Source organism: Myiozetetes cayanensis, unplaced genomic scaffold (assembly GCF_022539395.1).
Source record: "Myiozetetes cayanensis isolate MyiCay16 unplaced genomic scaffold, myiCay2020 scf1, whole genome shotgun sequence".
Lineage (NCBI taxonomy): Eukaryota > Metazoa > Chordata > Aves > Passeriformes > Tyrannidae > Myiozetetes > Myiozetetes cayanensis.
Genome location: NW_026086604.1, coordinates 120743847 through 120767143, shown reverse-complemented (window position 1 = coordinate 120767143; position 23297 = coordinate 120743847). Strand labels below are relative to the sequence as shown.

The following is a 23297-nucleotide window of genomic DNA, read 5'->3' as shown; positions in this document are numbered from 1 at the left end:
CCTTCCTGACTGTGGATTTTCACTTGGACTGACAGGTTGCCCCCGTGTTATGGCACCAACTGATGTTTGAGATTGGAATTAATTTTCAAGATTTACAATTGTAAGCTCAGATTTTTTTAAATTCAAGGTTTAAAATTAGCATAACATTATACTAACTTAGGGTTCTCTTTTTACTGCCAAAGACTGAATTATCTTATGGCAAAACAGTGCAAAGAATACAGATTTTAATGGGTAATTTTTTCCTTAGCTGTTCATGATGAAGGGCTGACAAATTCTTTTTGCTTAGGTGCCAAGAGTCTTCTAACCTTTCTTGAGGGGGTCACAACTTAAAAATCTACTGGATCACCTCCTGTGTATTAGCAATGATAAAAACTTCCTCCTACTCACTGTAATTGCACAACTCCTTATGACAGGTTTGGCAGTTTCATGTTGGAAGAGTTATTTTAATGAAGAGTAGATGGGAAGAGTGTGCCAAATTTCTCAGGTCATGTAAAATTCCTTGTATTTAAATGTAGATTGGCAACTGGAAATGAAGAACTCACTGCAAAAAGATTTTTGTTCAGAGTTTTGGGTACTGTTGGTAATCCAAAGATAGCAGCATGAAAAGTGCTACTTTTCAACTAGTCCCTTGCACAATTTACAAGATCTGTTGGCAATTTTAAGTAAAATGACAAAAGTGTAACTTTTTTGCAGTAAGTACACAAAAGCTGCCTAAAGTCAAACCCTTAGGAGAGAAAGGATTATGAACTCCTGAAGGGGTCTGTGAAATACTTGGAAAATTAATGTTTTATCAAATATGTTTTGGTTTCAGTAAGAGCTCCAGTTTTTGGACAGAGTGAAGCATTTGACTTATGTGATACCTATATATTGTGTCATCCAGATATCAAATCTGAAAGAACTACTTTATTTTTAAGTGAAGTTGATTTGAATGTACATTTGACTTACATTTATTACAATGTTTTCTGAAACTTCGCAATTATTTTACTGATGTAGCCAACTTCAGTTATTATATTATTTTGACTGTCACTCTGAGAGATAAGTGCAACAAAAGTAAAGCTAGAAGTGGAAATCATGCTTAGGGATGTTTTTGTTGCTAGTTTCAACATTGTAAATTGAGACAGACATTGAAAGAAGGAACTATGTGATTCAGTTCTTTCTTACATTTTCTTGAAATTATAATCAATCTCAGTTTCCTAGACAACTAACTATATGAGGATGGACCAGCCAATAATGGGAAACAGCTTTCTTTTTTTATTGCTGTAGCATGTGGTAGAAAGAGTCTTTTTTGTTTCATGCTGTTGAGGCGACTATTCAATTTATCACTCCAAATAGGATCCAAAAATGACTAAAGGAGGTGTGAGCACTTCAGTTTTCTAAGAGGAGAGAGACATGAGTTCATGGGGGAAAGGCAAATTCAGAAACATAAAAATGCAGTTTTTAGATGGTCTTCAGTTTAATCCCAAACTTCACCCTCATTTTCCCTCTGACCTTCTTCAGGGATCCTGGCAACATGAAGACTTGTTGCAACTGATTGTATTAGGATTATCAATGTATTGGAATGACTTGGAGTGAGTGGAATTGGCTTTCTGCTGTAAAATGCCTAGCACAGATAAAAGGCTTCTTCCACGTATACCACTGAAAGAGTTAAGATTGATCCAGGACCACAAGACTTTCCACGTTTCTTTTGCAGTCAAAATCTATTAGGAGAAATGTTGGTTCCATGAAGTCAATGGAAGCTTAAATAAAGTTGCAATTTATCTGCATTTTCATATTTTGTTTCTCAGGCTGAGATTCCAAGTGCTTTGCTCTTTACTATTCCTTCCTTGGGAAAAAAAAAGAAGCAAAAAAAAGGTTCTGTGAAACATTTATGCAGGCGTTATGGTATTCCTGAATTCTGTGGTGTTCTTTTCATTCCTTATTTTTCAGAGCTCTTTGCTTTTCCTTTTTTCCTTCTCCTTTTTATCTCATTGTGTCCAGGAATGGAATATATGTATGTCCTTTTTTTACTATTGTTACTTGAGTTTCTCTAAAGCTGATACAATATCTTCTGATCATCTTGGGTTTTGTTTTGTAGATATTGCATTAATGCGGATTTTTTTGGTACTTCTTCATTTTATTAAACTTCTTATCAGTAACACTGATTACTTAATATTTGAAGTTCTTTCCTAGATGACAATACTTCCCTTTGAATTTCAGGTACAAAACTATTTTTTTCATACTACTGATGCAAAAAAGAAAATTATCCTTGTCCTCACCAGTCGTGTTCAATTCAGTTGATCTGTGAAAGCTGACATCCAGTTTTCTCTGGAATCTAGCTTGTTTTCTTTATTTTGTTGAGTAAAATGAGTGTAAGGGAAGAGAGGGGATAGGATAACATAAAAGAGACAGGATTCCTCCAGGCTACCCAGAACCAACACATTTCTAAGCCAACTGGTGTAGCTGAAGCTGCACCAGAAAAAGTTGTAGTTTCTAACACCATATGATATCTTGGGATTAGTGCATTAGTGAGAGTGTTCCCCCTGCTCCCACAAATACCTTCTCTCTTTCTCTCTGAAAATTTTCTGGGAGTGGGGGGCAGATAGTGGAGGGGGAGGAGGAAAGGGCAGGGATTGAAAAGTGCTTTTCTGGGTTACCTTACATTATCTGTAAATATTTATTCTAAATCCCCAATAAAATTATATCAGTATGGGTCCCATTAAGTGGCCCTCAATTTAGGTAAAGTGAGCAGACTTGAAGTTTCTGTACTGTATAAAGCCTTTTTATATGTGGGAAGCTGTGTTTTTGGCTATCAGAATGAAGGCCAGCTGGTCTGTTTAAATACATACCAGAGTAATGAGATGGTCCAAGGTGGCCCCAGCTCCAATGACAAAGCTCTGCCAATCATGAAGTGTTGAATGCTATTGCTGCCTGTAGCATCAGTGTCTTCCTGTTTAAGACAGAGACACTTCCTGTTGGTTAATGTGGTTTGTGTGTAAGAAAATGTCTATATGTTCCTTTCCTACCAGTGTATGTTGTTCCTCAGCAAAGAACAAGAGGAAATGACATATGTCTGCATCATTCCTCTGAAAGAATAATTTATAACATCTGAAAAACAAGATTAGTCATATAAGTGATTTTCTGAATAGCATTGTTTCAAATGAAAAGTGTCAATATAGAGAAAATATAATAGTGGTTATCCAGAAACTTGTGAAATCTCCATCTAATGGTAAGCCAGAAAACCATACACAGAGAAAATACCTTTAAAAGTAGTTATGAGTGTATGGAAGAAAATATACGACAAAGCAAGAAAGTATATGTAAGATAGAATGTAGAAAACTCTGAGAAAAAAATTAAGACAACTTCAAGTACTTTGTATTCACAACCATATTGATGAATACAGCATGTGAAAAATTATGCTTTTGCAAATGGCCATGACCTTGATGAATAATTTGATTTCTAGAAAATAGTTTTTTTCTTTTCATTTAAAAGGAAAGAAAAAAAAAACCTTCTGGGCAAAATACACTTTTCAGAAATGCAGCAAATTTTGTGGTAAAAGTACTTTTTTCAAGGGATTTCTGTATCTTTTATCCACTCAACCTATTGCTCCCATGAAAAACAAAACCCCTCCAATTCATGTCTCCAGGCATTTTGTAATAAGATTTACCCTCCCTTCTTCCCCACATATCACTTTTGCAAGAACTGAAAACTACTTTAAAGTTCTCAAATAATCATTTAGGGGTGACCTAAGCAGATTGTTAACATTGCAGACTGAGCTATTGTAGAATCAGTAACAGTAAATTTTAGGTAGTGTATTTTCTTCATTGCTGCTATGTGTCAAACTGTATGCTACATGCCTAATCTGGAAAACTTTTTAAAAGTTTTTTTCGTAAAGAAGGCTTGTAGATTTTGGACTTAAAGACAAACTTCATACTCCAGAGCCCTCTTCTCCTTTTGATTTATTCAAAACACCTCCATTTCCTTCTTTTTCCCAATTCCACCATTCCTGTGGAATGTAATTAAAATAGAAACTAGGCTATCCTTACTGTTCTTAGAGGGCTAAGGAATTTTAAAAGTTTCAAGTACCTAAAAATACATTGAAAGGTAGAATATGATCAAAATAGTATGCTTTTTCATAGAATGTAAGAAATCCCTTAGAGACTATGCCATACTATCATTTATTTTGTGAGCTCTATTAATGCAACACATTGAGGCAAGTTTTTACCTCTGTATTTAAGTATTTCTGATATTGTAGCACTTATTTTTATCTTCTTAGGAACAATCTTATTACTGTATAATAAGATTTACTGGGAGCGGGGAACTGTTTTAGTAGTCTTATTAGTTTATTATGTTAACATTTTAGGCCAAGTCCACTGACTTTTATAATAAAATACTGTTGAAATAAATTTCTAAGTAGAAAGGCAAAACCAATAGTTATTTTATTACAAAAAATACTGTAGTATACTCAGCCTTGATAGAGATGTGATATGTTTTCTAAGAAATCATACAAATTTCAAAACAGAAAATTTGTAGTACCCCCAAATGTGATTATATTTGTGGCAGAAAAGCTTGTAATGATTTTTTTTCTTCCATAAAATGAAGTAATGAGCACTGAATTTATTTTTCTGATAAGCATGTTACACCATAACAACTAAATGCTATGTTAAATGATATTTGAGGGTAAAATTTGCAGTGTGTATGCACATGTTAGAACCATTTCCCATACATGTTAGAATGGCTTTGATGGAAAAATAATTGGCTTGAAAGGGTGGGATTCCATATTTGCAGCATTTTGCTTTCTCAAGTGTTGGTGATACTATTTTAAGTCATGCTGTGTTTTATTTTAAGCCCCATCTTTGCAAATTAGACTCTGCTTCCTCCTCATATATCATCTTCAGTTATACAGCTCTTGGAAGCCAAATCAGTCCTTTAGCTACCAGCTGGAATTTAGTAAATAAATTTTATTTATGTTCACAAGGTGGGATGGTACCAATCAGTTTTATTTGAGATCTGAGAAATAAATAAAAGGTAAAAGACAGTATTTTTTTTTTTCATCATACCAGTGATTCTGCAAGTAAGAGTCTAAAAAGACAGAGGAACATTTAATAAAAAATGCAGATCTTCTAAACTCTGTTACTTTTCAGAGTAGAATTGTTCTATAAGGAGATATTCTGCAATTGTGTGAGCTACCTTGGCCTGTATTTCCATAGAAGGCTTTATATTTGAATACTGGCCTTCGATTTTTTTCAAGGTAACCTGTTCTTTCAACTATACTCTTTGAGAGATGCATAGACCCATAATTTTTGAGCAAGCTTACCATAATTTTTAGCAAATACCTTTTCCTATTACCACTGAAATTTGAATTTTACTCAGTTCTGAATGTGGACATGCATGTCCATAGTAGGTGTGTATATGTATTTACCTATGTTTCTCAAAGTTGGATAATTTTATTTGACTACACTATTAATGTTTAAGTGAATTCTGGAAACCAAAAAATAATAGTTTTTCTCATTTTTTCCTGTTTGTCAACTTTTCCTTATTTAGGTTCTTTTTGTACTAATTCAGAGACTTTGACTGAGATATATCATAGATCAAATGTAGAAGAATCCTTATAATTACATTGAAACCATCTTTCTAAATTATAAAAAGAGAAGGATGAGCAGATACTGCAGTCAGTATTTCATATGCTTTTTGAGTGCTTAAGATCTTGCAGTTTCAGCTGTAATAGAATTCAGGAAACTTACATGCAGGCTGCCAAAATAATTAGTCATTTTAAAAGGAACCCACAAATAATAGCCTTAGGCTCTGAAAATGTCTTCAAAAGCCAAAAAAAAAAAAAAAAAAAACCCACCCAAACCCAAAACACAAACCCAAGAAAACAAGAAGAGAAAGAAAGCAAGCTGTTGGTGCTCCTAAAACTTTTCATTCAGTGGCACTTAGATACTCCTACAAATTTAACACTTAAAATTACTAACTTGGGTGCATTCATGGAAGACCTTGACCCTTTAAACACTTTGGCATGTCCTTAAATTTAATACCATGTGCAAATCCCAGTGAAATAACCATGATTTACAGTAGTGAGGATTTTTATTGATGTGGTACCTCTTGACCCTTGAAGAAATAAAAAAAAAAAAAAAAGAGATATTTTGGATCTCCAGAAAGCAAATAAGGTAACTATAAAATAAAAGTAAGAGGAGGAATATTGACTGTGCTTATAAAAAATAAAGGAGAAACAGAACTATTCAAAACATATAAAAAGAAAACCTATAAGGATAAAAGAAAATATATGAAAATAAAGTCTGAAAAGATAAAACTTATGCAACATATATAATTTAGAAAATAATGCAGACGAGATTGCCAGAATTTAGATATGCCTTAGAGGATAAGTCGAGGACAAAGCCGATGGTCATATGAAAATCAGCATGGAGTTTTAGGGGAAAGCTTTCAAGTTTGGCCTTCATGTACTTGGGTTGACAGTAGAACTGGCATAAAGTAATGTGATGAAAGTAAACCAAAATTCTAGTGCGACACACTATTATAAAGTCAATTAGTGCAGAAAAAAAGATCTGAGAGTTGTACAGAAATACTATGTAGCTTTCTATGAGAAAATTATCTGGTATTGTGTTACTTTAAAACATAAATGCAAACAACACATAAAAATAATAGATAGCGTAAGTTACACATACTGATAGGGACCATCTTTTAAATACTTTCTGATCTGTTCATATCAAGATACATTCAACAGTTTTCTTTAATTTGTGTAATTTTAGAGTAGGACAACATAGTAATTGTTTGGAACAATATTTTATTTTCAGAATGTGAAACTGAGAAACTGTAGGCTGATCTACATTCTGTCAAATTCTGTGTCTCATTCAGCAGCTAAACCCCCACTACAGTATCACTAACATATTGTACATGTATTTCTTGCAAAATACAATCTCTTATACCTGAACAAATAACGGTGCTTTTAGTGTGATTGTGTTTTCTACTAGTTGAAGTAATGGACTTTGAGTCTTCTGCATTTTCTTTCGAGGTTTTTCAAGGGACAACTACGTAATTTATTCAAGTCTCTTACCAGCTTTTAGATTTAACTGATTCATCTGTGAAGGGGGTACAAGAAATGCCTGCTTTAGAGGACTATGCAATCAGAAACAGCTATACTGATTTATACCAGCTGAAGATATGAGCCTTTCCATTTTTTAGTGTTCTGAAAGTACTTTGAGATCACTAGATGAAAACACTGGAGGATTTTAGAGAAAGAGCAAATAATTTATGTTACTAAGACATTCCAATCTGCAGTTTTAGAACAACGTGGATTATTTTTCTCAGTTGCATAAATTATTGTCCTGGACTGGTATTCCTGCTCATTTCCTTTTTAAATTACCAACACAGCAAAAGAATTGTAGCTATTTGCATAAGTTTAACTTTCTTTGGAGACTTCCAGTTCTATGTGATGGCACTTGGAGAGTCATTTCTGGGTTGGGTACTTCTCTGCAATCTCTTCTGGGAGAACAAATGTTAGGGAGCATCCTAACCATGTTCTTTAGATGTACAAAAATAGAAGGGAAGAATAAAAAGAACAGAGTCCCTTGGTAGAATCTCTTTAATGTCTTGCATCTGATGTTCAGATTGGTGGGAAGGGGAGGATCACATGCCTGATGTTTTCCCTAGAACTACACCCAACTGGAAGCCATCCCTTGGCTTCTCTGCAGACAGCAGCATACCCAAATGGAACATATTAATTCTTTGGGGAAATCTCCTTAGTGGGACAAAAAGAAATCTTTTCAGCTTCCCAGACACATCCTCTGTTCCCAGTACCTTCAGACTGAAAGGAGAATCTATGCTACCTCGGGCTGGAGGACACAGTTTCATTGTAACTGCAAGGTTTACCATGGATAAAAAACTTCTGTGATGCAGCTGCTCAAGCTTTCAGGTTTTGACATGTTTATTAATGAAAATGATTTAGAAAAGAAAGAAAGAGTCAGCCAGGCAAGATGCCCCTGTAACTCTGCTGTCATCATTAGGTGAATATGCTGTACCAAATATTTATGCTTCTATATGATTCAAGATCACAGAAAATAAATATCTCTTTTAGGTGTTTTATTTTCTTTGGAGAAGAGAGTGTAGGAGAGAGTGAGTCATAGTGGATGAATAAAATTAATTTCTCTTCTGACAAAAGCTGCTCATTTTTTAGAGAAGGATTCTAGTATTAACTTTGGTTTCCTGATAACCTCTGCAGCCTGACTGGCTTCAAACAGGAAGTGATGGGCTTCCAGTCCCCAGTCTGTACCTGTCTGGTGACCTATGGCCAGAAGGCAAATCATATTTCTTACTTCTGCTGTGTGTAAGATAATAACTGTTCCTACCTGTGTCTGAGTGCAGGCTGCCGGTGCACTCTTGCAAAGGATTTCTGGTGAGCAGAGTTTTGACCCTTCACACCGTAACAAGTCCTGGCAGCTGCAGCCTGACTTCTGAGCAGAGGGTTGGTCTGAGGAATCTGAGAAGGTTAACATGAATATGTATTAGTGTGTGATCAATGCTAGTTGTGTGATTAAAAAAAAAAAAAAAGGCACCTATTTTTTCTGGATTCAGAGGGTTATATTCTTAGGCAACTGAGAAGTAAAGTACCATGGTTATGGGAGCTCCTTTGGAGGTAGTTGGTGGATGATGTCTCTTTCTTACACCTTGCTGTGCCCTCCAGAGTGTAGGTGGGATAGAAAAGGTGCAAGATACAAGGTCTGGTGATTCTCTGCTCCCAAGTGATGGTGAAGGATCAGGAGCTGTCCCTGCTTATCCAACTGTCCTGAGGTGGGAGGAGACTCTTTATGAGGGAGAAGTGATTTTCATGTTGCTTTGTGTAGACTTTCTTTACAACAACTGGCCTCAAAACATTTTTTATCCCTGCCCACGGCAGGGGGGCTGGACAAGGTGATCTTTAAAGGTCCCTTCCAACCCAAACTATTCTAAGGTTCTATGATTCTGTGATTTTTCTAAAGACAGATCTTCAGGGATAATGAAGGTGCTGAAGCCTGAGAGGTGGCAAATGACAAAAGGTTTTATTTATGTCCTGGTGAAATTAAGCCTATATTTAACACCGTGTGTATATGTCATTCCTTATAGAACTTCATAAAACAAGGAAAGCATCTGTCAATTTTGTAAAGGAATTTACATGTCTGTTTTGTGCCACAAAGGATTTACTGCCAAGGCAAGACAAAAGTTGGAAATATCCTACCTACACAAATGCCAAACCAAAATGCTGTGATGTTTTCCAGACACTAAGCTTCTCTTTTCTGAGCAGAGATCTCATAGCCTTTATTAAAAAGAGGAACCTAAATGTCTGTGTGTTAACGTAGAAGACCAGAGTAAAGATTTAGGAACCAAAGGTCTATGTGGTCTTCTCTGCAATTGAGAGGCTTGTGGCTGTCATCCTTTTGAAAGACCAAGTAGTAGTCTGGGCTACAAGGACCATGGACTCCGAGATGTTTAAGAGAAGAATCAAGGTTGCTATCCTAGTAAACAGATTATGTTTTCCTTAATATCCTTCTAAAAGAAAAGCCCTTAGAGTTTCTGTTCAGTATTAAATTAAGAACAGTAAAATGGATGAGATCTGACATTCTAATTCCATCAATCTTATGGAGGATGAAAAATAAATGAAGAACACAGAGCATATAGGTTATCTCATCTAGTACATTAAATGCAGAGTAGCAGCAGCAAAGGTCTGTCTTAGTTTGTGAGGCAATATTATAGCAAAAGTAGGATGCCATTCTTCTGGTGCAATGTGACAAACACTGTGTACATTTTTAAAAGAAAAAATTATTTCTTTCAGAAAAACCCTCTTAGCTGTTACTTTGGTCATGTGAATTCAGGTAATGCTGAAAGCAGCAACAGAACAATGAATTCTAAATGCTACCTCCAGTTATTAGCCTTATAGCCTTCTCCTTTCTTTAGCTGAGATTCCTATATATCATTTCTGTAGAGATTTATGAATCTGCTACTATTTCCTGTTCAGTACTCTTAAAGATGTGTTAATAGCTATTCCTGGTGCTTTGTGTTGAAAGACCTCGCTTTCAGTATTTAATAATTTTTCTAATGCTACTCAGTATGGCTGGCAGTTTTAATGTCAGACATATTTATTTGACAAAAATTTTGAATAGACTGTGTCTAAACAATTTTTGCTGCTTCTATGAATGAGATTAAGGGTCAAATGCATTGTTTTGCCCAAGTTATTAAAAAATGTGCTGACATCTTTACGCATTTGAGCAAGGTCTTGAAATGTGGTAGAAGTGTGGCAGATTTTCCCAATGTTCCAAATTATAGGACTCTCAAAAATGTCTCTGTGTTTTAGCCTGGCTAGGTTTGTTACTGCTCAACAACTTGAGTTTCCACAGCTTCTGTCTGCACTGAGCACACTCCATCCTCTGACTCCTGAACGTAGTCTATGCTGTACTCTGTGGTGCTACCACTTTGTTTGACACAAAGAAATAAAAAACAGAGCCTGACTTGAATTTAAGGAAATGTGAATGGAGAGGAGGAGGGCAAAAGCTCAAGTGGCTGCAGATAGGGAGGGTTCTTCATAGGATCCCTCCTTCTTTCAGTGTATAAGATATATGGTGCTATGGGGACAGATGAAGATTGCGTATCAGCCACAGTCCTCATCAGTAATAAGGATCCATGCCACATGTGTTGCAGACCTGGGGAAGTTTGGAAAGTATGTGTTGCTTCAGACAATGAACATGTAATTAGAGTATCAGAAGGTATGTACATAAGATGTGGTTGCATAGGAGATCTTTATTCCTGATATTGTTCCCTAACTTTGTGGAGATTATCCTGCAAAGCTGTTCAGTCACTGTAGTGTCTAATGCAAGTATTCGTATGTGTACTTTGTGTGTTAAATAGTTATACATCGTGCAAAAATAGGAAAAAAATCTAGAGGAGAAGTAATTGACCTCCTGCCTCAAGGCCATGTCAGTTTGAACTGTAGCAAGCTTGATGGATATTTGTTTTACCTTTATAAAAAAATAAAAGAAATTTTTCTTAAACATATTGTTTACATAATTAACTATTCTTACTATTAAAAGCTTCTTCCAGTATCTGAACTGCAGCTTTTCTCCTGCAACTGCTTTAGGTCTTATCCACAGTGTAACTACAGTCCAGGTTATTTATTCCTCTTGCAACAACCACTTACAGTTTGTGGACTTGTTTATTCTCATTTAATGCAAATTAAATAATTGTGATTCTATTATATATCCCCTTAGGTTATGTTTTTTTGAATTTTTTTTCTTTCCTTTTGATCTCTTCAGTTGGTCTAGGTCCTTCTTGAAGTCCAATGCTCAGTACTGGAATCCATATTTCAGCAGAGATCCTTGTTAATGACATATTAAAAAAAAGGAATAGTAAAAAAATTATATCACTATGCCTGCAGATATTTGTGGTGCGATTTTGGCAAAATCACCGAAAAAATTGAAGCTGCCTCCATTCTTTTCTCCGAATGTGAAACTATATTCATTGAAATGCTGTATGCTCTGACACGGACTTTTTGCTTAGCCTGAATTTCTTTTTTTTTTTTTTTGTCCAACAAGTAAGAGGAACATTTTCCTAACAATAAAATTACCTTTGAGGGAAACAAAACAAAATAAAGTTTATAAAACACAGATCAAAAACTAAACTAAAGAAAAACCCAGAGAATTGTTAAAATATATTTAATGTGATTTTTTCCCCCACAGAAAACCTAAACCTTTCAACAAAAATATCATCTCTTTGGCCTAAGTTAATTATAAAATAAATTAATAAACATTGAACTCCAGCAAATGGCATTACACATGCATAAATTAATCTTCATGTTCTGACTGGTGTAGACCAACTGGGATTTCCTTGGGTTAATTTATTTGTAATAAAACATTCATTTGTGTATTTGCCTTTTAATGTTAGCAATATCCCCCTGATTTAGCATAGCCACTAGAGGCTCAGTGTTTGTCAAACTAGTGTAAAAACCATCCTTACACCTTTCCTTTGGAGTCAACCTGAAAGAAGGTGTCTGCAAGTGCAGAATGGAAGGGTTTACCTTCTCCTTCAATACATCTTTCACACTTTGAGATTAGAGAAGGGCAAAACCAAAGCGATAAAATATTCCCACATAATTTTGTCAAGGAAGGGGTTAAAAAAGTGGAATCTTTGTGACTGTGAGGAGCTGAATTATCTTTCTGACACCAGCAGGGGTTGCTGTCACTAGTTTGTGGTTGTCACATTCCTGTTATGCTTGACCTTGGAAAGGCTTGACAACATAGTCTGGATTTGATTAAGGGAATTTCATGTTTTTCCTTTGCTAGAGTCACCCCCCACCTCGACAAACATTTAAAAATGTTAAGAAGTAAAAAAAAAGTTTGGAAAGCAAACATTTTCCCAAAAGAAATTTATAGTTCAAATTTACACCAAGTTCGCACTAACTGGAGCAGTCCGGGTTTCCACTCAGGCTTTGAGAGCTCTCTGTAAGCCATTAGTCACTTCCCTGGAAGAGGCAGCTTTTTATAGGCAGCAGGATAAAACAGACACAGATGTGTAAGTAATATTAGAGGCTTTCACATGTACCTGCATTTTTTTTCCCTCGGTCTTAGAAAAAAAAAAAAAAAGTGACTATAGAAATAAATTAATCCAAACCTTGGACTTGGTTTTGAACAGATACCATGGAGATTGGTTTAATTAAGTAAAATATGTTGTGCTGTGGTTCTTTTGTGATTGTGACAATTTATATCATGAAGATACAAGTTCTTTTGATTTTAACATGTTGGGGGTTTTTTCACTCTACAGGACTGTGATTATGCCAGCTGCCAACGAGTTTGATCCAGAGATTGTCCTGGTGTCAGCAGGATTCGATGCTGTGGAAGGCCATGACCCTCCTCTGGGCGGGTACAAAGTCACAGCTAAATGTAGGTATCATCATAGGCATATGTTTCTGAGTTGGTATTTTTTTAGTTAAGAACCTTACTATAAGTCCAGATTACCTCCATGTCTCTGTTTTGTGAAATGACAACTGTGTCACTAAGGGCAGGAACTGTCCATCAGTTAATACCCAGAGATGCCCATGGAGTTGCAGAGCTCATCCTGCTCCCGGGACAGGGTGGAAATGAACATGTCAGTGTTTCTGGCTCACTCCTTTCTGTTCCTCTTGGCACTTTTGTCTTGACTTTTTAAAGTATTATTTTTCTGGCATTCAAGTAACATTTTAGAGGTTTCATGCTTTCAATAGGCCCCATTTTCTAAAGGCTGGAGTAAATTATTTCTCTTTAAATATATATTGAAGATTTTAGACTTTGGAAGCATAAATCTGATCTCATATTGCTCTTTATTATTGTAATCTTTTCAGCTCCATGGCATTAATCCTGAATTACATCAGTGTTTATGAAGGCCAAGGTTTTCTAAAAGACTACTCTGTTAGGTCTCAATATTTGGATGTCCATTTCAGTCTTCCAAAATGGGTGTTTTAATACTTTCTGAAAGACAGATCTGTCTGACATGTCTCATATGTAGGACTGCAAAATCACTAGCTCTTACAGGATATTGTAGCCAAACTGATTCTCTGAGCCTGGGATGTTAAGCAAGGCTGGGTGATCTTGTAACTCTCTGTACAATAATGTGCACTGTAACATCACTGTATATAAATTGCTTTCCATGGAACAACACAAAATTATTTCCTAATGCAATGCTGTGAATAATTGTTTTCAGTATATCTACCTTTATTCACTACATCTCAAGAGGTACCATAATATCATGTCAACATTAAATATGGATCTCTGCTGCTAATGGCAAATGCCTTGGAAAAAGTCTGGAGAAGTTAATGAGACCTAATGGCTTTTAAAACACTGTACGAATGATGTCCAGTTCAGAGGATGTCAGAGGACCTCTGCCTTTTGTTACAGATCAGTAGACTAAAGTTGTTGTTTGCCTCAGGAGGTGCAGGGAAGAGATGCCTGTTTTTTATTTTCATTTTCACTGAATGCTCAACAGGTTTCCCTGAATACCAAGGACAAAAGGATCGATAGAGAACTAGAGTGACTGTCCAAAGTGGTGTGCTGTGGAAGGGGAGAATGTAGAGAGCAGTGCAAGGGTCTACCTGAAGACACTTACACAGGTGCTAATGCCCAAGTGGGTTGGAAAGGCAGTATCCCTGTGGTTGCGTGTAAGACCTATTGAGGTTTAGCACGGCTCTTCAGTTTAATGCAGTGATTGCACTAGAGAGGAAAGAAATATAGGAGGCTGTATGTATGTTTGATATAATTTGATATGATGTTGTAGCAAAACATTGTGCTTGACAAGGTAAGAAATTTACTCACTGTGTTTTCCATATGTGGTGCCTGCTCAGAGGCATCATTCCATGAGCTTATAAGGTAGGGAGATGAGCTTTCAACTGGTACAAAATAGATATTTTGTTGAGTACCATTGTAATAACTATCTGTGTTTAGCAGATGAGAAGGAATTCTACATGTCCCTTAAGGATGCATGATGCTCCAGTAAGATGCTTTGGCATATGTAATATTCTGGCATAGCAGCTTCAACAACTTTACTAGAAATTGCATCAGAGAAAAACTGTTTAACATTCGAATAAGTGTTAATTTTCATTCATGAGTTAATTAATTAACACTTCATAACTTTTTTTTAGACATTGAAATCATAATATATTTTTTAATATTAGAAGCTGCACATCTGCTGCTGCACATGTGTCTGTAAGCAAAAAAAGTGATTTACAGTAGGTGGCTCTTGTTTAAATTAAAGGAAAAGCCAAGATAGATGCAGATAATGATCACGCACCTGAGGGATGAATAAAGCCTTTTGTACAGAGCCAGAGGAATTTATTATTTCCCCAAAACAAAATTCTCCACATTCCACCATACCATTTTAGAACATAACATACTGTATGTGGTATGTAGAAAAATGAGCAGTCTATTAAAAAAAATAAGGTCCAAAGAGAACTTTCATACTAAAGACTAAAAATAGATATTCATGCAAAGTTTTATTATAATTGGTTTGTAATAATTAGAAATTATGAACCAAACAAGTAAATGCAAAGTAGAGTTTAACCTGTAAATATTCTTTCTTTATAAAAACTTAGCCCTTTGTGTACACTTAATACATTGAATTTTCTTATTTCTGTGACTTAATACAAACTTTACACTTATAAGTTATGGAGAGATTGACATCAAAGGAGAGAAGACGGGCCCTTGGCTGCTAACATTGCTGTTAAAGAGAATTAGGAAGCCACTAGATGCTTGAAAATGAATTATTTTTATTTTTCCATCAGAATACAATCAAAGAGAAAAAATTAAAATGTATTAACCAACCAACCTTCCCAAGTAAAAACCATAGGATGAAGATAACAGATTGAACTAATTACAGCCTTGGAGTAAATATATACCAGGAGATTACAGAAAAAAATGTTCTACTAAATCTGCACAGTTTGAGAAGTATAAATTATAATCTGCTTTAACCCAGAATTTTTTTTTCTGTATTGACAAACAATCTTATTTACTGAGAAGTTGCCACTTCTGATTGGTAAACAAACATATCAGCAACAAAATAATCATATGTGTTTTTGCAGCTGACTTTAAATCCATGATGTGAATGTCAAGATTTCTGACAGTGAGGTGACCCTCAACTCCTCTAGAAGGCTATAGGGTGGAATCTGGCCAGCTGAGAGCAGTAATGATTGCAGAGCTTGGAGATATCTCACTTGCCTGATTTATCTGCAGTCACATTAAGTATTGAACTAACTAATGGGGTTTTTTTCCACTGAAAAAAAAAAAAAAAGAGCATTTAAAGAAGATTGGAAGGGAATTTTGAGTCTTCCCTATTTTGCTGTACTTTTCAGATAACTTGCCCTAAGTAAGTCTATTTCTCGAACTGCCTTTGCAACTTTTACTAAAAATTGTGTTGGCAATAAAATATAAGAAAAACATTGGTAGGAGAAATGAAGGGAATAAAGGAATTTTGTATTTAAAATAGTAAGGGTTACCTAAACTGTACCAATTTACTTTTTACTGTTATCTTGATGATCCTTAAATGGATCATCAGAAGATAAAGATAATACATTTTGTGCCTTATTTTACAGTTAATTTTTACACCATCTGCTAAAATGTGTGGTATTATCACACTATTTGAATTTGACATCGTGGACAAGTCCAAAGAAAAGCTGCCGGATCTGGTCATAAATTTGCAAGTTGTTAGATCTTGTAAGAGCACTGTTTTTAAATTTAGCTCTGCTGAATGAAGATCTTCATGTAACATTATCCTACTTTGTTTTATAGCACAGCCCATAGAATAATGCTTGCATTAAGGTCACCAAGATCACTGTACTGTTCAAGTAAATATTCTAGATAATTGTTCATTAAATTATGACCATTTGGTAAAAAGAATAAGGTAAATAGGAAAGTGTCAAGCCTGAATGAAGATTTTTTTCAGGGTACTTAACTTCCTGAAGCACTTTATTTTTTAAGGGCTATGTGCATTTACTGGAGTTTTCTTGTTGTTTTACTCTCCTATTCCAAAGATGCTATTTGACACCAGACTGCAAAATAAAATCAGCAATTAGCAGTTGGAAAGGATACCACTGTGGGCACTTAAAGGGTAAATGGTATTTTGTCTATTTGGATTGTCTTCTGTTATGCCAAATTTGTAATGAAAAGTTTCTCCAGTGTCTAGAATATAAATGACTCTATCTAAGCTGATTTGCAACTTTTAATGTTTTTATTTGAGAAAATAGCTCCCTTAACTTGTAAAAAGCTGCATTATGCTGTAATACACTTTATTCAAATGGGACCAATGAAAAAAGTGCTAAAGTTATGAGCAGTTTGCCTCCTCAGGGAGTCCAGGTTATTTCCAAAGAATATGTCAGCATACGTGCTAGAAAATAATGTGTAAAAAAACCTGCTGTCTTACATGTAGCCAACAGGTCTTCCATTAAGGAATCTCTTCTCATAGCTGGCACTGAATCATCTCAGAATACAAACCAGGTTGAACTTGGGTGCCTATCCTGTTGGTCTCTGCTTTGCCCTTCACATTTCAATTCCAATTTCCCACGGGGAGTAGTGATTTTTGATAACAAGATCTCAGTGTAACATAAAATGCTATAAAAAGATAAAATACCTAGCATCTGGGAATAAGCAAACTCAGAAGTAATGTGCACAGTTTTAATGAGGAGATGACTGATTGCTGAAATAAACTGTATAGCATGGTATATTAGCCATTACTGGAAGGTTTTAAATGCGACTTCTAAATATATGGCATCCTTACAATTAGGTATGCCATAGCACACTCAGACATTAGAGGCTTCATGCAAAAATCAATTAATGAAATTTCTCTTCAATGACGAGTGTTTTCTTGAGTCTTCATAACTATCCATCTATATATTGGAATTCTTTTCAGTTTCCCACTGTATATCATGTATAGTATATGTGTTAGAAACAGACCAAAGGATAATTCTACAGCTGCCTGAAGCTTAATTCAAATGCAGAACTGCTTAGGGCCTAAGCCTGGTACTTCAGATAAGTTTCAGAATGAAAGTTACTCATCTCCCAGCTTTGCTATTTCTAAAGTATTCTATGTGACTATTCTGAGTATTTTAAGTACTTAAAAGGATGTAAATGTTTGTTGGGTTGTTTGGTTTTTTTTTTCCTGTAACTCCTTACTTTCTAAAGAAGTCTCCAAATAGTATTGTAGCTCTTTACTGGACAGGATCTTGGACTGTCTGTGAGTTGTTTAGGGTAGAGTGATTGTGATGTCTTTTGGTGGGGGACTACACTTTTTGTGACTCTCTGAAAGACTTCCCTGACACTTGGCTCCAAAAAAGAGTCCTGACTGGGACTAATGGGGCTAAAGTAATAGGTATATGTTAAAGGAAGGCAGGCAAAAGGAGCCCTTGCAAATTGACAGCTGACTAAAGAGAATAATAGTTTTGGCTTGGTAACTGTTTTAATACAGTCCAAGTTTCTAAAAATAGCATTGCAAGCTATTTTTGTAACGATGCCGTGCCTAATCTCTTCACAAGCAAGAAGGTCTTTTTTACTCAACTATCAGCACAAGAGGCTGTGATCTTGGTAAGTCTGGCACTGATGGCCTATGAGTCCAGTTTCAGCAGCTGCTGTGAGCTGCTCCAAGCAGCTCATTGCCACACAAAGGGGTTGTTGCACACTTCTTCCCCTTCTGAGTTGTCTGTTACTTACCTTGGACTGGCTCTGGTTCTTGTCAGATCTCTCTGTAAACACATTCAGCATTAACTCATCAACCCATCAAAAAACTTAGTCAAAAAAGTGGAGAGATTTCTGTTGGGCTATGAAGCTGAATCAGATTATGGAGGGACCAGTATGTGCCAGGGGCAGTAGAGAAAGGAAGAGATTGTGTAGGATACCTTTTGGTAGCAGAAAACTGTTAAATTGCCTCAATTGCCACAGATCACTGCTTGTCTGAATTCTTTTGAGTTCAGAGATTTGATTATTTTTAACATAATTTGGTTATCTTCATGGTACTTGAGGTGATAAGATGGTTATCCTGCAGGTTAGATCTTGAGTGTTTGACTCAGAGCTAAAAGCATCAGAGATGGCTTGGAGAAATATCATTGATACAGTTTTTCAAAGGGGAGTCTTCTCATTTGTATCAGAAATTTTCTTTTTGTTCCTTTTGTTTGTTGTAAACTATATGGTACTCAGTGACTGGCAGCAAGAAAATGCAGCATCAAGAATTTGCTTCCAGTTTTTCACTTTGGAAAGGAAAATTTGGGTTTTCTCTAGATTGATATCTTGAATACTAATTAGGTAGTAGGTTGGTACAGTACAAAAGGCATCAAAATAGATGACAAATTCATTGGTGACCAACACTCAGACATGATTATTTTAATAGGGTTTACTGGGAGAAGGAAAGCAGTTTGGTTTCTTTTTCCTCCTAGCCCACAGCAGTCATTGCCATATCATGTCCTGTAGTTTAGACATGGCCATTGGATTGCCCAGCCTCACAAGTCAGATTATGCTGTATTTACTCCTGCATTTGTGCTCCTTAAATTTGCTCTTGCAGTGCAGATATTGGTGAATTATTTGCCAGTAACTCCAGGATTTGGTACATTATGTTCATGTACACTACACTTACATTATGGATATGAAATATAGAAAGTTTCAGAAATCATGTTTTGTGAGGAAGAGCAGTTTATTGGCTCCTGTGGACATTGAGCAGAGATTGGAATTCACTGTATAAAATTAGTGTCCTATTGAAGACATAGTATAGTAAAATGCAAAGGCAAAGGTGAAGATATAGGAGGAAAGTCCTTTTTTTTTTTTTTTTTTTCATTTAAATAAGGGATTAGTGCTTGGGAAAATTCAGAAAAGTTCTAAAGTTTGGTTGAGGAATCTGCTTTCACATACTGTGAAGTGTGTGTCCATGGCTTGGACTACAGATTTGAATCAAGAGGAGACAGATAGTGAACAAATCACCTCATCAACTGAGGCTAGGGAAATCCTCATCTTCAGACATCAGGGCACTCATGTCTAACGGAATACATGTTTAAAACACATCTGAAGGATTCAGAAATCTTAGCACTGATTTTGTAATTGCCCAGTGTTGTCAATGACTACCTGGCTAACTGGTGTATCTTCCAGAAAGGGTCTGCCTAAACAGAAAGTGAGTGCAATTAGAAATATTAATAAATAAGCACTGATTTAACCTGCTTTTTTTACTTTCACTTGGTCTTCCTTTCTGCAAATGAGCCAGGAGAGATTTCCATTTTCCACTGCCACTCCTACCTCACAAAGAGAAGGTCTGTCTGCTGGCTAGTTAACTAATTTGTTCAAGTGAAAAACCACCTGTATACTGTGTTCAGATATACAGTGATGATCCATCTGCAGAATGCATCACGTGCCTGTTCCTTGATTTAGGGCAATTGCTGGGAACAGAGCAGATCACAATGGAGAAAAAAAAGAGGATCTACAGAACCATTAAGAATTATTTTTTCTTTTTGGTCATCTTCCCTCATCTCTTCACCTACCTCCTATTATGTTTTCTTTCATGCTACAGTGATGACATTGGCTAATGACAAAAACTGATGTGAAGGATGCAAAAAAGGTAAAATTGGTGGCATCTTTTCTCAGTTTTGAAATTCAACTTATGAGATCTTTTTCTTTGTTGAAACCAAAACACTGTCATTTAGTAGAAGAAAGAAAAGGGCACAGTATTTTTTTGCATAGGCACTATTAATATTGTCAGATTGCAATTTAAATACAGCAAATTAAATATAAGTTTTTGGGGCCATTTTTAAACTAATGGAGCTTGACACAGTGTTCAGCAACTTGCATGTGCCTTTCACAGGATTGGATCCTGAGAGAAAATTGTTGAAAGACATCTCCAAATGTGGATTTCTCCATAACAATGTGTCTGATCTTTTATAGCATCGTTGCATTGGGAATTAGGCTTGTCTTTGGGAATTTGTGAAGTCTTTAGTAGAAGAGCATGATTGATGTCTTAGAATTTAACTATTCTCTGTAATAAATAGAAATGTGCCACAAGTATTTACTTGGTTGCGCCATGGGAAAATTTTTAACATATTGTTCACAGCTTCAAAATGCTATAAAAGAAGGCATGTAATTTGAAGACCGGACTATCCTTTGTGATTTCTAACCAATAGATTGATTAATATCTTTCAAAAGAGACAGCAGCCAAAATGTTTACATCTCATTAGGCAGAGAAGAAGGGAGCACAGACAATTTTGATTATGAGCTTGGATGGTTCATTTCTGTGGGCTTCACGTCCCTGCTAGTTAAGGCAGACTGTAACTTTAAGACATTATCTCTTGCCTGTGGAAATAAACAGGCAGTTATGCTTTTTATGGTGGGTAGTTCTCAAACCAACAGGGGATTAGAAGATATTAGCTGGAGTTTGTGGTTCCCTGCTGAACTGTCATGGGCTCCATGGATTCCTGACCTGAATATTTCACAGAGCAAACACCTCTTATCTGAGGTGATATTCTCACACTGGCCTCTTGGCCATGGACTTCAAAAGCTGATCACAGGGAGGGCTAGAGAGGCAATAACCCTTAATATAACAGTCTCTCCTGATAGGGATAGACAAGGTAAAGGTAAGGAGTCTGTGAAGTTTGCTTTTGTGTGTTTAGCCCCATGGGGTGATAAGGGGCCATCTGTTTTTTCAGTCTGCAAACTCATCTTTTTCACACTACCCCAGTATCAAGTACACTTTCAGTCTGACTGGTATCAGCACAAGCAATTCTTCTCTAATCTGAAGAGACTTTCTTGGTATTTTTAGCTTTGATCCCTGCTATTGTCTTAGTTCCTGTTGTGTTTGTTTTTTTTTTACCCAAGCAAACATATGAAATAAAATTTAAAACATTAAGTTCAAGGTACTACTTTCTGAAAGAAAATAAATTATTAAAATAGGTCTTATAACAGGTATGTTAATTGCTTGTGGGCAAAGGGAAATTTTTGTGCTTACCTATGTGATTAAACTCAAACCATCAATTCATAGTAGTAGTTTCAAGAAGTTGCATATTATGCATCAGCACACAGGATGCTTGCATCTTAATTAGTTGTTCAAAGAGAATGTCAGTACTACCAATTTCTAGAAGTTAAATGAAACACTGCTTTAGACATCAAAAATATTTTAAGAGTTATTAAATTGCTACTCAGATTTATTTTTGGAGCTCCCAGGACACCATTCCTTCATATTTAAGCTTTTCCCTGCAGCCATTTTTTTATCAACCGAACACTCAGATTCCATTACAGTCTCCTGATTATAATAGGTTTAATACAAACACTGAATACCATGAAATCTGCAATAAAATGGTGCATGTTGCAAACACTAACGCATTAAAAAACCCCAAAACATTATTACCTTTGTTTGTTGTTTCGGGGGGTGGTGATGGTGGCTGTCTTTAAGGAAATTGTTCTTGCTTATACGAACTAATAGCCATAAAATTTTTGGAAATGCAAGAATGTAGGTCCTAATCCCACAAGCTTTTACTCACTTTGAGCAGTCCTATTGATTGAGACCACTCCACTAACCTGATTAAGATTTACTAAAATAAATAATGTTTACGGGACAGACTTTGCATTGTAAATATTAATATGGCACAAAAACATGCTAAAAACTCTTCAAAAGCATATTCACATGAGAAAACTGTTATTTAAATACTTGCTGAAGTTTTATAGAATTGACTTGGAAAGGAATAGGAGCAGTTCTACTGTAACATAAATCCATCTGAAATGAATTTAGTAGTAATTTATTTACTTCAGATTCCTTCTTTTCTCCCCACCATCAATTATGATTCATATACACTAAAATGGACCAAGGGACAGATCTTGGAAGCTCTTCTTTGGAAGAAGGAACTAAAATTAGCTAAGTATTCAGAACAACAAAATATTGCTAGTTAAAAAAAAAAAAATCACTTCATGATTTCTGTTTATGATGGTAAATTAATTAAATATTTGTTTCCTTTGATCCAGAATCTTATCCCTTTTTCTTAGATTCCTCTCATTAAAAAAAAAAAGGTTCTCTCTTTTGGCTTCTGGGCAGTGCATCCATTCAGAGGCAGTTTGTGCAAGCTGGTTTCTAAATGTTTTTTGCTTACTTAAAATGGATTAGCATTCTCCAAAAGCAAGATAAAATAAAGCTATTCCATTTAATAATCCTTCAATACAATGAAGGGGTTTTAAATGTGCTGGCTTTCAAAATTATTTTCCTAATAGGATAAATTAATATCAGATATGAATTTAGTGATTTAGTTGTATGGAAAGATGATCACTCACATGTATTTCCATATAATTTAAGTTTCCATTTATGATTGAGGTTTAGGCATATTGTGTATATTCTTCTGCTTCATTTTCTTCTTATTAAGCAAAGTTGAAGGTTTGCAAAAAACAAATTGTTTTGCATAGTATTTTTATGCTGTCAAAAAATTTATCAAATTAAAATTAGATATATAAATAAATATCAATAAAAATTGATATATTCACAAATTTGTCTTATTTTGAAAATATTTGTGTAGTATATTTCTTTTTTTTTTTTAGAGACAAGATGTTGACTAGTATCAACAAATCCAATTATTGTTATTTGTATCTATCTTATTTCTATTAAAAAAGGTAGTGTATATAGTCTCAGGAATCCTTTATTTTCACCTGAAAGTTCTAGAAGTGTATTTTTATGATTCCTACAGGAACAGATATGCAGCAAAATTGTTTTTGAATACATCTGCTCTGTGTACTAACAAATTTACTAGGAATTTCAAGAAATTTTGTCAGCTTTGAAATAGTTGCATAATTATGTCCAATGTTTCAAAGCAA

The 23297-nt window shown here is 35.4% G+C and overlaps 1 protein-coding gene across 1 annotated transcript in view; it reads left to right on the top strand.

Annotated features, from left to right (window-relative positions):
- The window catches only part of HDAC9 (histone deacetylase 9), a 451751-nt gene that overhangs the window by 379679 nt on the left and 48775 nt on the right, over positions 1-23297 (top strand). Inside the window, 1 exon segment of the mRNA XM_050308389.1 lies at positions 12781-12899. Coding sequence (XP_050164346.1) covers positions 12781-12899 — 119 coding nt within the window.